Here is a 17658-nt window from a genome sequence, read left to right on the forward strand (position 1 = left end):
TTAAGACCAGTGTTAATATTGAATGGTATATGGTATTTACTGTCATTTTGTTGTTTTAGTGATGTTTGTTTCTTATCACCCTCTTTTGATAATCTACTCTGTAGTGGGATTTATTCTTTGTGTGTGTGTGTGTGTGTGTTTTCCTGATTGTGCTTATCTTTCTCTTCTATGGGTAGGATTCCTTAAAGTATCTTCTGCAGTGCTGATTTACTGGTCATGAATTCCTTCAGTTTTTTGTTTATTATGGAAATTTTATTTGTCCTTCAATTATGAAAGATAGCTTTGCTGGATACATTAATCTAGGTTGACAGTTATTTGGGGGTATGTAATTATGCCTTCCTTGCTTTTAGAGTTTCTGTTGAAAAATCTGCTGTTATTCTTACGGGTTCACCTTTATATGTGACTTGTCACTTCTCTTGCAACTTTCAATATTCTTTCTTTGTTCTGTATATTTAGTGTTTTTATCTATAACATGTCTAGGGTTTTTTTTTTCCCTTTGATCTTGCCTGTTCGGTGTTTTGAAAACCTTCTGTATCTGGATAACTCTGTCTTTCTTAAGATTGGAAAGGTGTTCTGCTAGTATTTTATAGAACATGGTTTCTATGCCTTTAGCTTGTACCTCATCTTCTATATCCATGATTGTAGGGTTGGACTTTTGATGGTGTCCCAGAGGAAACATGCAAGCATGTTTCATTTTTATTTTCTTAGTATTTTTTTGATGTCTTTACCTGATTGGTCTGATTTCTCTACTATATCTTGTACCGCTAATACTCTGTTTTCATCTTGTTCCATTCTATTAGCAAGGCTTTCAGCTGAGTTTTTCTTTTTTGGGTTATTGAGCTGTTTGTTTCTAGGATTTCAATTTGATATTTTCAGGATTTCTTTATGTATTGTGTTTCTCTTTTTTTTTTTTGTCTTTTCTTTTTTGGTTGTGTTTCTCTTTCATATCCTACATTATCTTCCTTATTTCATTCTGCCATTTCTTTGAATTCTCTTTGAATTCATTCAGCTGTTTGTTTGAGAATGAATTCTCTTTGAATTCATTCAGCTGTTTATTTGAGAATGAATTATCTTTGAATTCATTCAGGTACTCATACATGTCTTCTTTAATCTTGTTGATCATTCTTATCATTGATCTTGAGTTCATTGATATTTTATCTACTTCACTATCACTGAAGTGTTTTATTGTGGAATTGTTGACTTTTGAAGGAGACCTGTTGCCACGTTTTTTTCGTATTATTTGTGTTTCTGCATTGGGATTTATGCATTTGAAGCCAAGCTGTTGGTTGGAGGTTTTAATCATATGTAATCCTTCAGTTGAAATAGTTTAAATATTCAGGCAGGACAATGAGTACTTGGGTGGAGGTGGACTGGGGGAGGGAGTATGGCTCCATAGGTAAACATTTGCCCATGTGCTGAGGGTACTGGGCCAGATCCTCACCACTTCTCATACCAAGGAGAGCTACCTGGAATCTCCTGTAGAAGGGTCAGTTGTCTGCTTTTGGGTTGCTTTTATCATAGACGTTTCCCATCTTTTTGTATTGGGAGCTGCTGTTGATTATAGGGAGCTTTATAGCTTGGTGGCTAGGCAGGATCCCACTTGCTGCACATATCCCATCTCCCCTCACCACACCCCATTTGTGTCTCCAGGGGCCAAGAAGTGTCTAAGTCTCAGGGTGATCCCTGAATGTATTAGAGAGTGGGACAGCAAACAGTGCACTGAGTGCTGTATCTGGTGGGATGTGGGGTAGAGGTGTGTGTGGGGAAACTGAGGGACCCCAGTTGCTTATAGATCCCATCCAGAAGTTCACTTCTCTGTGAGGAGAAGGCTGTAGAAATTTTGTTATTCAGATGGTCTGGACTGTGGGTCCTCAGTCCTTACTGTCAACAAACATACACAGGATGCAGTTCCCAGGGACTGGTCTCAGTGCTTTCAGATCCTACCCAATATTTCACCTCCCTGTGTGGGGTAGAAGGAAGTGGAAGTCATGTGATTCAGAGGGTTTGGGTACAGAGCTCTGACCCTCTGACCCACCTAGCAGTCAATACACACGGCCAGGAGACAGACCCTGAAGGCTGAGTATTAAGCCAGCTACAGGCTCAGTGCTTTTTTTCCACCCAAGTCTCAGGTGATGGGACTCACTCCAGTGAGTGAGTCCAGAGCTCCCCACTGCTATAACTTCTCTTTGGGACTGCATCTGTCCCTCTCCTTCTCCTTGACCACCTCTAATGGCCGTTTCCTACCTAGACACTGTTGTGGGGTGTCCCAAGACTTCCTGAGCTGTGAGTATTCCTTGTTTTTAAGCCCCCAGAGTATCTTAATCTCAAACAATAGGCCCTTTCTCAAGGTGGTGTCTTGCTACCACTCTCTGAAATAAGGGGAGCAACAGAATGGCTTTCTTCACCAAGGCTATCATTCCACACTAGAGCAGTCACTGGGTTTAAGGCTTTTGGGAAGTGTTGTATTATGTTGCAGCTAGAATTGCCAGTCTGTTGCCAGGGCAGTCTGGTTTATCCTCTTATGCTGTTTTCAGCTTCCCCTCCCCCTGCTAGGGAGATGTGGATGGTTGGAACTGTTTGCTGCTTTTCTCTGTTGCCTTGGTTTCTCTGTGCTTTTCTGTTGTTCTGCCACCTCTTTTGTAATTCCCAATGCTCTTTCTTTCTTTTTCTCTTCAGAATATAGTCTCTCCTGCTACCTGACTCTTCTCATTCATGAAGTCAAAATGGTGGATGCTTCTAATCCTTTAACTTGCTCCTTCCCTGCTGTAGCTTCTTAAAAAAATAATCTTGTCTAAATGTAGACTTCTAGGTTGACATGCTTTGTTTTTCTGTAAAGCTGCTGCTCAGAAGTCTCCCAGCTTGCATTTCTGACAAGAAGTCTGCTGTCATTCTTATCTTTGTGTCTCAGTGCTTTGTGGGTTCCAAAGATTATTCAGCCTGTCTCTTTCCCCAAACGTAATCCTTCAGAAATACCTTAATGTTTGTTGAACAAGTGATAGTTTTTGATGGCTGTCATACTTATTAAAGGAACTTCTTTAGGTTCTAGTTGAGGTAATAATTTTATTACAGAAATTTATAAAGCATTAGATAATTCATTTTGGTCAGGGCTTATATCATTCTATATTTACTTAGCATGTAAATTATGTTTATATAATTTACCATTCAGTGCCTGCAAGGATATAGGAAAAAAAAATCTCTCAGTTTCTCCTACTACTACAACACTCAGTAAAGAAACTTTTGAGACCTCTAGTCACCAAACTAGGTGAGAATTTCTCCCCACCAGCAAGCAAGAGCAGATGATTTTCCAGCAGACACCGGCTGGGTATCCTCTAATTCAGTTCAGTTGACACTTTAGTGTAAGATCCTGCAGCCCCACAGGACTGGCCCTCCCTTCACTCCCCTACTTCAGATGCTGGTTTTAAGCACAGACTGTGTTCTGAAGAAACCTTAGTAAATTGGGGTTCCTGGGACTCCTTTCTTGATCTTGATTAATTTGTTCAAGAAGCTCACAGAACTCAGGGACTTTACTATGAAAGATTTGACTATATTTACTATAAAGGATATTACAAAGGATTCGAATGGATAGGCAGACAGAAGATTTGCATAGGGTAAGGTATGGCAGAAAGTTTCTGTGCCCTTTGAGGGTGTGTCACCCTCTAGGAACCTGTACATATTCCCCTGTCCACTACATGGAAGCTCTCAGTCCTTTTGGCCTTTTATGAAAGTTTCATTACATAGGGATGATTAATTAAATCATTGGCCATTGGGTTGTTAATTAAAACTTTGGCTCCTCTTTCTGGAGTTTGGAGGATAGAACTGAAAATTGCAACTTTCTAATCACAGCATTGGTTCCCCTTGCAACCAGCCATCATCCTGAGGCTATCCAGGGGACCCCAGCCACTATAATCTCACTAGCAAACAAAATTCAGAGGTTATAAGGATTTTAGGAGCTATAAGGTAGGAAATGGGATAAAGACCAAATGTAAATTTCCCATTTTCTGGTGGGGTGTGGTGGCTGGGTTTTGAACTCATGCTTACAGAGCAGGTACTCTACTGCTTGAGCCACATCTCCAGTCCCCACAGAGCCTCACTCAGTATTTACATGTATTGATTTAAATTTGTTGTATTTGGCTATTTATATACAGTAATTTGTACTTGTGCATTTTAGGAATGGCACACTAAAAAGTGCTTCCAAGAGAAACTAGATTATGCCTAACAGTTAAATATGTTGGAAAGATAACCAGTCCTTTCCCTAGTCTTTGGTGCATAAGGATACCTGAACCACAGATTATATTCAGCATGACAATTTCTGTTATGACTGTTTTAAATATGTGAGCCATTTGTAGTAGCCATATTGAATATATAACCTGTTTAGGAATTGTTACAGCTGTGTCTTAGGTTGGATTTTGAATTTAACAATTGATACTGTTAATGTTTAATTATTTTAATAGAATTTAAGGAACATTTGCCTGCAAATAAACCTTATGGGAACTAATACAAATGCTTTCATTTTAAATAATGCCAGTGGTGTGAACATTAACAGATATCTCATTAAATACAAAATATAACAGAACTAACCACGTTTTTTGTATTCTGAGTTGCATATAGAGATGGCAACTGAATCTTCATGCACTTGAGTTGATTTTTCTTTTGTTTTGTGTTTTTGAAAATGTGCACAGGTATTTGTGAGAGTAGTAAAAATAATACAAACTTGAATAGTTACCTAAAGTGGTAACTAAATTCAAATGGCTCTCAAATTAAAACCAATAAATTCTTCAACATTATGTTAGTAAAGAAGAAAATATTCTTATACATCCTAGATTTAAAATACTGACAAAACAATGCAAAATAACTCATGTGAGCTTGAAATTTTATCTTATTGTTTACTGTTATTAGAAGGCTGGCTACTTTCTCTGTTATATAATCTTTAAAGTTTTTTAATGATAGTCACATATGCGTTGCATTACAGCTGGAAAGACAAATTTCCAATTTACCTTTTTTTTTCTTTTTTGGTGGCAGTGGGGTTTGAACTCAGGGCCTCACACTTGCTAGGCAGGTGCTCTACCACTTTAGCCACTTGCCAGCCCCCAATTTGTCTTTTTGTCAGATTTTTTTTAGTATGGTGATTATCTGTATTTTATTATCCATTTGCTGAGCTCTTAAATATCTTAAGTGGAAATTGGAAAAACAAAATTTTTTAAATTATGTCAGTGTTCTACTTATTTGTTCCTAAAAAAAACTTTTATTTTATTTTATGTAGTGATGTTTTTCCCTACTTTACATGTATAATTAGAAAAGTTGAATTCTGTTCTTCTTCCTGTTTCTTAGTTGACGAAGGATCAAAGGTTGGTGTATTCGGGCAGACTGCTTCCTGATCATCTGCAGCTGAAAGACATTCTCAGAAAAGTAAGCTTTTCTTCCACTTTTTGAAACCACATATATTCAGAGTGTGAGAGAAGCTTTGTTTCTGAAGTTTTATCTAATCAGTTCAGATCTTACTTTTTAAATCAGCCCCTTTGGATAGCAGAACAGGTAACAATAAGTTAGAAAGTAAACAACATGATAGGTTCTGATTAGCTTGGATAACAGTTTTGTGTATTCATCTGATAGTTAAATGTGAAGTAGGATTATATATTTGTGGTCAGGTTATTTTGTCATCATTTGGAAGAAAACACTATTGCAGGAGTAGACTGTTCAGTAGCAGTGAAACATTGATAACAGTCTTTCCTCTAAATATCCTTTTAACCAAACTGTATGACATTTTAATACAAATTGTTTGGGTTCAGAGTTTTACTTCAGTACTTGTGTCCTGAAATAATGAAGCCCACTGCTGTACTAGTTATCAAACGTAGTGCTGATACTCAGACAGAGCTAAAACATATTTCAGTGTAGCTCTTGTACAGCTTGAATGGTAGTTATTTTAATGACAGCTTTTAGTTTATAGTTTTAGGGCTTTTCAGTATTTGAAATGCTGCTCTTTTGTTTGTGAATATAGCAGAATTAAATAGCTTTATATTTTGTGTTCAGTTTTTGACTTAACTCTTAATGTTGTTCTAGACATTTATGACCTAATTTAGAAGATCTATTTTTTATCCTGTGTATTTACCATCACCTGTGGGAAACTTAGAAATCAGTGTCAGTGTATTCCCTCTGCTTTGATAGTTGACATTTTATCATTGCCAGTGTGACTTCTTACTGTTGTTTCAATAAGTTTCAAGATAGCTAAAGTGGTTTAATATTTCCCCCGTCAAAAATAGTAGAATCTTGCAGCAAATTCTCCTCCCTCCTTTTCTCTCTTCCCCCCACATATACAAGCAGTGAACTTTAGTTTTTAGAGACATTTTTAGGTTTATAGCCTTATAGAAAAATTGAATGAAAGGTGCAGAGATATCTCATCTGTTCCTTGATCCCACATATGCACAGCACGTCCTCCTGTTTACATCCTGCAGTAGATTGGAGCATTTGTTACATCACTGAACCTGTACTGACACATTATCACTCAAGTCCGTAGTTTACTTTAGGGCTCACTCTTGGTGGTGTACATTGTACACATGTATCCACTGTTAAGGAGACATCTGTGTTCTGCCCACTCATTTTTTCTTCTGTTTTTCTGTTTAAAAGTCCTGCTATCTGCTCTTTGAAATACACATACATTTATTATTTCATTTCAAGCATACCTTGAACTTGCACATGGATACTTTTAAAAAGGCTTTTGCTGCCAGAAATTGTTTCAGACAAAATAACTTAAAACTGGTTTAGTGAAAGAACTGTTACACTTCCTATATCAAGCATTTTGAGCAATATGTTTGCATTTTGAACAGCTCTTTGAGCTGTTTTTTGTCAAAGTCAGTGTACCTGTCATTTTAGTTAAATGCTGTAGTGGCTTACCTGTATAGTTATAAAATGCTGTATAGAAACATTCCCCAAAGGTAAATTAATTCTTTGAGTTAATTGTGATTAGTATGGCCATCTGGAACTAGGTTTCTAAGGATAAATGTCTTATACTTGCATACTTTTTTGTCACCTATGCTCAGAAGCTAAAAGGACATTATAAATCAGGAGCACCTTTACCTTGCCTGTATCTCTCACATTGTCCTGTCTCTGTGAAGCCTCTCTTTAGCATTCTAATTCCCATGGACTTCTTTCTCTAAATTTTTAAAGCAATTGTAGTTTGTGCTTCTCATTTTATGCACAGCACTTTATGTTGCTTGAATGCACTAGTCTGTCTTTGAACAGTGTCAAGAGCCTCTTTAAGAAAACGGCTGACCTTCCTTTTCTTGGATTCACCTCAGAATTAAACGCAATTCTAGGTTCATGGTAGGCAGCTCATAATGAGATCTTAGCTTTGCTTCTCTTTTTCATCACTGTGCATTCCTTCCCACCCCCTTTTCTTTCTTTCCCGCCCTCTTTTCTTTATCATTTCAGTGTTGTTCTTCCTCTTCTTTTTAAGAAATGATGACTCATCATTCTCTGTCATCCCTTACTCACTGTTTTCTTTCTCCATCTTATTTACTAGCTCTGTGTCTAAATATAAATATGTGCATAATCTCATTATTAAGCTAAAATGTCAACTGTAGTCATTATTTACAATATTTTTCCTGTGGTCATAGTTGTAGGTTTAAGGAAACACGTAGAATATTTGCAGACTATATTTCAAATATGTGCTTTATGTTTTTGTATAAATGTTATAGATAAAAAGTTTTGACTTAAACAGCAAAATTGATACATCAACTTGCTAAAGTTAAGGCAAATTAGATTGAATTTCTTTATCAGTGCTAACTCAAGCAATCAAAATATTTTCACTGTTCAAAGCTTATTGGCTTAAAACCTCACGATGATTCTTACATTCTGATCTTAAGGTGCTATGTGTTTTCATATTGAAATAATAGATTATGTTGGTATAACTTTATAACATTGTTTGCTTCAAGACTCTTTGTTGTGCAAACTAATAATTTTTAATATGACAATTGCTAAGTATTTAGACCATTTCTAAGTGTAGAGCAAAAATACTGAATTCAAAAGGCCCCTCAGTATAAGATGACAAATGATATCTTCAAATGATAACAATTTATTAGTAATAAAATAACTAGGTGAGAAAGTAAAGTTTTGAGTTAAGTATTTCAGCTTAGCTACTTTCTGAACTGAAAATTTTCTAGTACTTCCCTTTAAATGTAATCTTCTTTAATTTTAGCAAGATGAGTATCATATGGTTCATCTGGTATGTACTTCTCGGACTCCTCCCAGTTCTCCAAAATCGAGCACCAACAGAGAAAGTCGTGAAGCACTGGCACCCAACAGCAATTCTGTGAGTTGTTTTGGGAGGAGTAAATGTTGAAGTTTTCTGAGTCTTCTTTCTTGCCTCTAAGAACTAAGTGGAGGGCTGGGAGTGTAGCTCTGTGGTAGAGAGCTTGCCTAGCACACTTAAGGCCCTGGGCTCAATTTTCAGCATTGTAAAAAACAAAATTAAATCTAAAACAGAACAATTGGAACTTGTGGGTTTTGAGATTATATTTTAACAAGAGTAAGACATTTAAAATTTGTTTTAAAATGTCTAATACTTACTGTTGTCTTTGAAGCCTGTTTACCATGAGTTATAATTTGCAAAGTAGCAGGGTTAGTAATAGAGCCAATCTCCATAGATGTAATTACCAATATACTCCAAAAATAGAATCATGATATTACTGTATTATGTAGACTGTCAGACCAGTGAAGTTTCAGAGATAGAAAGATATTTAATATAGTATATTTTATTCAAGGTGGATTAATTTATTTAAATTCTGAGTACCCTAAATCTTCTTGAAGTAGAGTACTTGATCAAGGACTTTGTGTATGTGTGTGTGTGTGTGTGTGTGTGTGTGTGTGTGTGTTTTAAAGAAATCACAATTTGAGCATGGGAAAAATTATTCAGTATACTCATCAGACTTGAGTATTCACCTTTTCTTTTCCTTGTTTTCTTAGTCTGAAATGGTTTGGGGAATTTTTTTGTAATAGTTGAACTTTTCAACTTACACATTCCTTTTATGTTAAATTATTTTTGATTTCACGTTAAAGTTCTATATGGCACATTCGGGAGTGACAGGATTGAGATTAGTGGAAGCTTGGTTTAAACTTCTTGAGCAGGCAGGGAACTTTTATTCTGCCAAGTATGCTTTCCTTCTTGTCAAGAATCTAACCGAAACTTTAGGGAGAGGATGAATGGCAGGGGCTACGATTAGCTGAAAAATTTTGCAACAGATACCAGTTAACTGCTTCTTTAAAAAACTGAATCCTCCAGCTGCTATATTTAATCAGTGTGGCCTCTATGGTGTTTTCTAGTACCAGCCAAGGGAGTTTAGTTATATTAAGCTGAAGAATGTTTTGTTAAAGCACTCAGGAATCTTTGTATGTTTCCTACCTTGGCATGAGAAGGTAAAAATATTGGCCTCACATGAAGTTTTGTGTGTAATCTTTGGATATAGTTGCATTGCTTAAATTTTTGTTGTAAAAGAACCCTCTGACCTAGTTGGCTTGTCTGGGGAGTCCTCAGCCATGACTTTATGTCATTAGTATATATATTTATTTTTTTCAGAGTGTTAGGAAAATCTAAAAAATATCAAAGGAAAATCAAGTTAAATTCCACTAAAATTTTTATGGCTCAGAAATTTCAGAGAGATTTGAAAATGTGTTAAAAATCTAATCATGAAAGAGTTACCTAATAAAGCCAGAAACCATTAGAGAAATCAGGCTGTACTGCTGAATGGCTAGCCTTTTCTTCTATTAATTATGTTAATGAATTCTATATTATGCTTCATTTAATGTGAATTCTTGCCAAAAACAAAAGCCTTTCCCAGTTTATGCCCTAAAGATTTAGACTCCCTAGTAAAATACTTGGTGTCTATTTTGTCTTTTCTTAGTTTTGTAAGAGACCTATGTACTGGGGATCTTTTGCCAGGCAGGATGTAGGGAAGGTAGATATGCAAAAAGACATCTTGTCAATCAGAAGGCAGTGCAGGTAAAATACAATTTTAACAAACTTGGATGTTAAAATAATGTTGTACCTAGATTTTTCAGAGTGGAAACTAAAATTCATATAAGATGTAATATTTTAAAAAATTATACAAAATACTTGATAAACTATTTTATAATAGCAACACACTGGTCTTTCAGGAGTTATAAGATTCAAGGATATTGAATCTATGAGTTGTTGACATCATTTGAGCATGAGAATTAAAAAATCCTGATTGGTATCTTGCTCACTTTGTAAAAACAGTGCATTTATAAGCTAGTAAAATCTTAGAGCCAAATGGAAGGAATCTTGAAAATCTAGTTCAACCTCATTTTCTCAAGAAAGTAGAGACTGAGAAGTTAAGTGAGTATTTAAGATTATATTCTTTGGTAATGTCAGAGATAGCATGAGATTTTAGATCTTTTGACACCCATCATGTTCCTGAATATGTTAAACCAGTGTGTTATCAACCACATGTTATGCAGTATCTGCCACATAGTAACTGTTCAAGTGACTCAGTAATTAGTTACATTTATCCAGCACTTTTTATAAGTTAGGCATCATGAAAGAAGCTCTTTGCATGCTGTAATCTGTCCAATTTAGCATGCAGTTTTTGTATATTGTTATTCTGTTAGCTTTGTCTATTAGATAAATGAAATATTATTGTTTAATTAAGCAGTTTTGATTTTTCTAATCCATTTTGGTGTTACTGGGAATTGAACTTGGCCTTATGTTTGCTAGGCAAGTGCTCTACCATTGAGCCATGCTCCTAAGTGCTTTTGTTGAGATACGGTCTCAAGCTTTTGCCCAGGTAGTCCTTGGACTAATCCTTTTACCTCTGCCTCCCAAGTAGCTGATTACAGGTGTAGACCACCATACCTGGCTTGATTGTCTGATCTTTTTAGTCATATTAAACTTAAAAATGCCTATCATATTGGATTTTATTCAAATCAGTAAGTTTCTAAAATTCAGTTCTTTTGCAGAGGGATTTCATGATTGCATTTGAACATATCTATAATATCATGATTGTATTGAATCAATCTTAAAAAAATTATGTTTTTGTTTGTAGAGCTCAGATCATTCAGGATCAACAACTCCATCATCCAGTCAGGAAACCCTGTCTTTAGCTGCTGGTTCATCCTCAGAAGGATTGAGGCAGCGTATCCTTCCACAAGCACAAACTGACCCAGCACAGAGTCATCAGTTTCCATATGTGATGCAAGGGTAAGTGAAATTATGGTACCTGTGGGTCAGAATTGGGGCCCCTTAAAATCAATTACTTTGGATATTCACTGTAGTTTCTTTGCAGTAATTAAAGTACACTTGAAATTTATTCTTATACCTGCCTTTGTAGTTTGAGAACTAGAGAAGTAAGTGGAGCAGCACTTTTGAAAGCTGGTCTTCCATCTGAATCATCTAGGGTATGCTTTTCAGTCCTTAATGCTCTTACTCTCTACCTGGGATCTTATTAAGATGCAGGTTCTGATTTAGTAAGGCTGATGGGGTCTGAGATTCTGCATCTTGTTAACAAGTGCCCTCATGATATTGATGTTTCTGATGCTTGAACCACACTTTGAATAGCAAGCATCTAAGTAACTAAATTTTTCTCAATCTCACTATAGAACTACATTACTGAATTTTGTTTTTTGGGGAAGTGGATGAGTTAGGGAGGGCACAACAGCCTGCTTTTAAAGGCTGCACAGGTGTTTGTGATCATCCAGACTTAGGAACAACTGAGTAAAACCATGTTGTACTTACCATAATATGCTAAGCATTGCATGAAATCCAAAAATCTGTGTTGTATTGAAAATTCTGAAGAATGCTGTGGCTTCCTTATGCTTAGCCATTACGTCAGGCCTCTTGAGCTAAATGGTTCCATAGGAAATATGGCTAACAGCCTCAGATAAACACGTCTTTCAGACAGCTTAGAGAACAGGATCTTAGAAGGCAGCTATGCTCACCACTATACCACCAATGCCTCTAAGAAGAGGATCTTAGAGAATGTGAATTGGACCTGGGTTGTGTATGAGAATACTTTGCTGGGATACTTCTATTTATTTATCTTTTAAGTAGAGGGAATATTAGTAACAGGTAGTGATAATTGTTCTCCATTGCACATCAAACCATGGGGCTGCAATGTGTGCCACTGCTCCAGAGCCATAATGGTGGATCTGCAAATGAAAGACCCCAGAAGGTAATGGAGGTGATGTAACCAAGGGTAGCCATTGTCTGCTGTGTGAGCACAAACATTCAGGTATTTTTTACTTAGAAGTTTTATCTTAATTCATTTCTTAATATAGAAAAACAAAGCTGAATATATAGCAAAATATAAGAAACCTCATTTGTCTCATATTTCTTGAAAGTAAGCCTTTTCTATTGATGTAAATATTTAGGTGAGGCTGGTTATAGACTTTTTAGGGGGTGGCGGTACTGGGGTTTGAACTCAGGGTTTCATGCTTGCTAGACAGATGCTCTACCCTGAGCCATGATCCTAGCCCTTTTTCCTCTGGTTATTTTGGAGATGTGTCTTGCTTTTTGCCCAGGCCAGCCTGGGCCACAATCCTCCCTGTTTTGTGCTTCCTCCCTTTGCTAGGATGACAGGTGCTTACCATTAAGTCCACCTTTTTTTCCATTTAGATGAGGGTCTGTAAGAAAAACGGCTACAGTTAAGCTAATCACTGCTCACAGGCACACTAAGCATATCTAATAGATTGTGATTTAGTTGCTATATAACCACTCAAGGTTAACTAGTTATGTAACTATGGCTAGATTTGCATGCACAGTAGATGTAATAACTTGGTAAAATGCCACCTTTGTCTATAACTGTATAAAAACTGCTGCACAGAGTAGCCTGGCTTAGCTACTACAACTAATAAAGCATATCAAAACTCCCTCTGTCTCCACGTTTCTTCTCCAGATTGCCCAGATCATGGATTGATCTGCTTGGAGCAGAGCATTTGACCTAGAGAGTCTCACAAACTTTTTTTGACCAGGCTGGCCTGGAACTGCGATCCTCCCAATCTCAGCCCCTTAAGTAGCTAGGATTACAGGTGTGAGCCACAGGTGCCTGGCTAAACTTTATGTTTGTTTGTTTGAGACAGGATCTCACTATGTAGCCCAGGCTGACCTGGAACTTTGCTATGTTGCCCAGGCTAGCCTTGGACTTGTGATCCTTTTGCCTCAAGTACTCCCAAGTACTCAGTACTTGCCTCCCAAGTACTGTGATTACAGGCATGTGCCACCATGCCTGGCATGGTTATTGACTTTTATAAAGCACTTATAAACCTTTTTGTTTTCAGAAAATGATCACTATTAATCAAAACTGAGTTATTTGTAAAAATTGGTGTTTTCAGAATTCACATTATGCAATGGTAGTTTGAAATGCAGTCTGTTTTATAAAGTGATTCCTTTCTGTTTTGCAGAATAGCAAGTTGATTTCTTTCAATTTATACTGAATGATTTTACTTATTTTATTTGGTAGTAGTGATGGAAGGTGAGAGTGTTATAAATTAGCCTAGAATGATATATAATGGTACCCAATGGTTTTCTCTGGGTGATAAGATTTTTAACTTTTCACTTTTACAATTAGTATATTATAATAAAACAAAGCTTGTAATATTGCAGGTCTTCAGAATAAGGCTATATATTTCTTGGTAAAAACAGTAATTTTTCTAAGCTAGATTGTTGAGGAAATTAATTAGCATGAAACACAAAGACATTCAGCTGTTGAAAGTGTATTAAATAGATTAGAGAAAATCTGAAATAGTGTTTATTTTGTTAAAAGTGAGTGTTAAAATGGTGAGCAACAAAGTGTTCAAAGACCTTTGAGCTTCACTTAGAGAACTTATTACTAGGTGGAAAATACTCGATTTTTAGTTAGGAGAGCAGTGTAACTTGGTATGGCTGGCTGGGTTTGACTCCTGGCTCTGTTCATTCACTAGCTTGGGCAGTGTCTTCCTTACTGTGCTTCAATTTGCTCCTTATCTGGGGGATGATGTACTGATCTTACAGGATTTCTATGTGGACTAAAAGAATTAATGTATGTAAAATGGTTAAAAACAGTATCAGGCACATAGTGAAGTGTTCAGTAATTACTTACAAATTACTTCATCTTTTTAAGTGAATGTTACATATTCATTCAGCAATTTATAGGCATTTCTGTGTCTGTTATACTGAAACATTCAAATGAATGTATGTCAGTGCTAGGTTCTGGAAAATTATACTTTGTATTTGGAGAAAGTACTTTGAATAAATAGGTTATTCAGTTCAACAACAAACTTTTTGTTTGTTTGTTTATTTATTAATTTGGGTGCTAGGTTTTGAACCCAAGACCTTGAGCACTTTGCGCAAGTGCTTCAGCACCGAGCTACACCCCCCAGTCTTTGAACATGTTTTAACTTAATCCCATAGTTGTCATTTCTTACTCATGAAGACTTTATGTCTTTAAACTTTATTTAATAAAATCATAGCCTTAAATGTACAACAGCAGTAATTTAGTGACTTTGAAGATTTCACCATTAAAATAAAAGCTCTGCTGTCCTTTTTCAAACTTCAGTACAGCTTATGTTTAAGTAGTCTGCATGTGTTTTCCATCATGTAGTTTAGTACTCTCTATCTTTAGTGAGCTTGTTAAAATTGCTGATTCTGTTGCCTGCCCCCTGAGGTTTTGAATCACAGGTTTGGTGGTTCTCGGGAATCTGCCAACCTAACAATACTCTGGGAACTTCACTTGGAAAGATTCTATTGCTGGTGATTAGTGCCTACCTCTTCCTGAGGAAGCATGAGAAAGGCAGAGCAGGACATGCACTCACCTCATTGGTTGTCTTTTTACAAAGTCATATTTACAAAACCTGCTTTTGGACTCATTCTGTTGTGCTGTCACAGTTATTTACCTTAGCTCCAAAAATTGCTGACTGCTTTATAGAATGTCCACTTGTGTATTTTCAGTTTTTCTCTCTGAAATAGCAAGTCTTATTTTATAATCAAACTGAAAATACTCTGTATTGTCTGATTTTTTTAAAGTAAAATTTCATGTAGCTCAGAAATAAGCCTTACTAACGTTTTTGTAATTACCCTTCCAAACATTTTTCTATGTATACTTTTTAAATGTAATTATACTTTTTATTTTATTTTATAAACTCCTTTAAAATATAGCTTGGGCCTGTGTTTCAGATCAAATGTAAATCCACAACATTTAAAGTCTGTATAGTTTTTCATTATTTGAATACACTAATTTGTTAACTCCTCTGTGGATGGAAAGTGTATATAATCCTGTCATAGAAGAGCAAATAACTGAGGCAGTTTTCTAGCATCAACATTTGAACCTCAGTCTCCCAAGTGCAATATCCTTTTTTTTTTTTTTTTTTGTAGTACTGGGGAGCTAGGTTAGTGCTGTACCACTGAATTACATTCCCGCCCCCCCCCCAGGTGCAACATTCTTAAATATGCTTATGTACTAGCAGTTATTATTTTGGGATGAATTATGACAAAGGGAATTGTGAATCAAAGTGTTCTTAAGACTCTTTGAGGCTCTTAAATGAAATTACAGTAAAGAAATGTTATATCAGTTTACTTTGCCAGTAATAGTTGTTATTTTTTTAAGTGTAATTTATAGTTTATTACATTTATAATAAGCAAAATATTATATAATAAATTCTATAATATTAAAGTTGGAATGTTTACGTTATATAAATTAATAAATTACATAATAAAGTTTATGATATCTATAACAAAATATTCTGTAAAATATTTGATGATGCAAAAGCGATGATTCACAGGTGCTGCTACTGCTGCTGTGGTTGATAATTCAGTTCATAATTCTAGAAATAATAAGTCTCAGTTGTACTAGTGAAAATGAAAATACTACTTTTTTCCCATCTATGTGCACAAGGTGTCTGGAACACACAGACAGCATCTGTAAATCCTAGCTAGGATAGACTCTTCCCTCTGGAGTCTCAAACTCTTTTGGAGAAGATTTGACCTGCACTTATTTTTTTTTTCCTTTTTCTTTTATTATTCATATGTGCATACAAGGTTTGGTTTATTTCTCCCCCCTGCCCCCACCCCCTCCCTTACCACCCACTCCGCCCCCTCTCTCTACCCCCCCTCAATACCCAGCAGAAACTATTTTGCCCTTATTTCTAATTTTGTTGTAGAGAGAGTATAAGCAATAATAGGAAGGAACAAGGGTTTTTGCTGGTTGAGATAAGGATAGCTATACAGGGAGTTGACTCACATTGATTTCCTGTGCGTGGGTGTTATATCAGTTTACTTTGCCAGTAATAGTTGTTAAAGAGCTGATTCTCTACATCTGTATTTCCTTATTTTACTTTGGGACATGATAAATAGGTATTTTTGTTTTGTTTTATGAATTGCTTGTTGGTGTATTGATATATTTAATATTTGACAGTTTTTCATGTTAAAGGATATTAATAATTAGCATGTATTAGCTAGGCATTGCATTACTTCATTAAACTTATACCAACCCTAAACTTATACCAACCCTGTGATCTTAGTACTATTTTCTCCCATAAGAGGATAAGGCTTAATAATATAGCTTGTCAAAGTTCAGAAGTGGTCAATAGCAGAACTAGAATTTACTTTAGATACAGATTTGAATCTGTATCTAAAGTAGAAGTCTATGTTTTTAACAGCCTTGTTGAAGTGACTCTATTTTGTCTATCATTTATTTCTATAGTATCATTTGTTTTAATAAATGAAGTCAAAGTACAAATGATAACTTAGAAACATATTGAAACAAATAATAGACAACAAAATGACCCAAACATTGTATGCACATATGAATAAAATAAAAATAAAAAAAAAATAGACAACATAAGTAGTTGTCATATTGTATTATTTAGGGGATGATGACAAAGGAAAACATATACACATGTTCAGTAGAGGTGCAACTTTTTTTCAAAAAAATTTTTTATCTGGTGTTGGTTGAATTCTTGGATGTAGAACCATGGACACAGAGGGCTGACTGTATCAACTCTTTCTTCACTGGCTTTTCTAGCATAATAGGAAGGGACGACATTATCCTGACTCTGTTTTCCTTACATAAAAATGTCACTTTTTATGGACATTCCCAATAAATACATTTCCCCCATGATTCTGATATTTTATTTGATTCTTTGTCAAAAAGGTATAATTATTTTAAATTATAAAAGCAACATATGTATGTTACAGAGTAAAAATAATAAAAGAAAGGGAAAATTACCCCACCCATCATCTAGAGACAATTATAGATTAACATCTCTAATCTGAAAACCTGAACTATCCCATCCAGGAGCTAACCAGGCCCAACCCTGCTTAGCTTTCAAGATCAGACGAGATTCGGTGAGTTCAGGGTGGTCTGGCCATAGACGAAACCTGAAATCTGAAGTACTCCAAAATTGGAAAGTTTTTGAGCACAAACATGACACCATGAATGAAAAATTTCACCTCTGACCTCACGTGACCAGTTGCAATAAACACTCAGGCACACTAAAAATACTGTTAAAATTACCCTTAGGCCATGTGTATAAGGTGTATATAAAAGATAAATGAATTTCCTGTTTATGCTTGGCTCCCTTTTCCAAGATACTTCATTATGTATATGCAAATACTCTCCCCCGCCCAACCAAGAACCTCCCCACCTGAAATCTGAAATACTTTTGCTCCCAAGGATT

The 17658-nt window shown here is 35.8% G+C and overlaps 1 protein-coding gene across 3 annotated transcripts in view; it reads left to right on the forward strand.

The window, feature by feature from the left end:
- Nucleotides 1–17658, forward strand: part of Herpud2 (HERPUD family member 2) — a 44706-nt gene that overhangs the window by 14977 nt on the left and 12071 nt on the right. For all 3 annotated transcript variants that reach the window (XM_020186128.2, XM_020186127.2, XM_020186129.2), the window contains 3 exons: nt 5329–5406; nt 8192–8305; nt 11055–11209. In XM_020186128.2, the coding sequence (XP_020041717.1) occupies nt 5329–5406; nt 8192–8305; nt 11055–11209 (347 nt within the window). The remainder of the gene's footprint in view (nt 1–5328; nt 5407–8191; nt 8306–11054; nt 11210–17658) is intronic.

This window comes from Castor canadensis, chromosome 2, assembly GCF_047511655.1.
Source record: "Castor canadensis chromosome 2, mCasCan1.hap1v2, whole genome shotgun sequence".
NCBI classification, from domain to species: domain Eukaryota; kingdom Metazoa; phylum Chordata; class Mammalia; order Rodentia; family Castoridae; genus Castor; species Castor canadensis.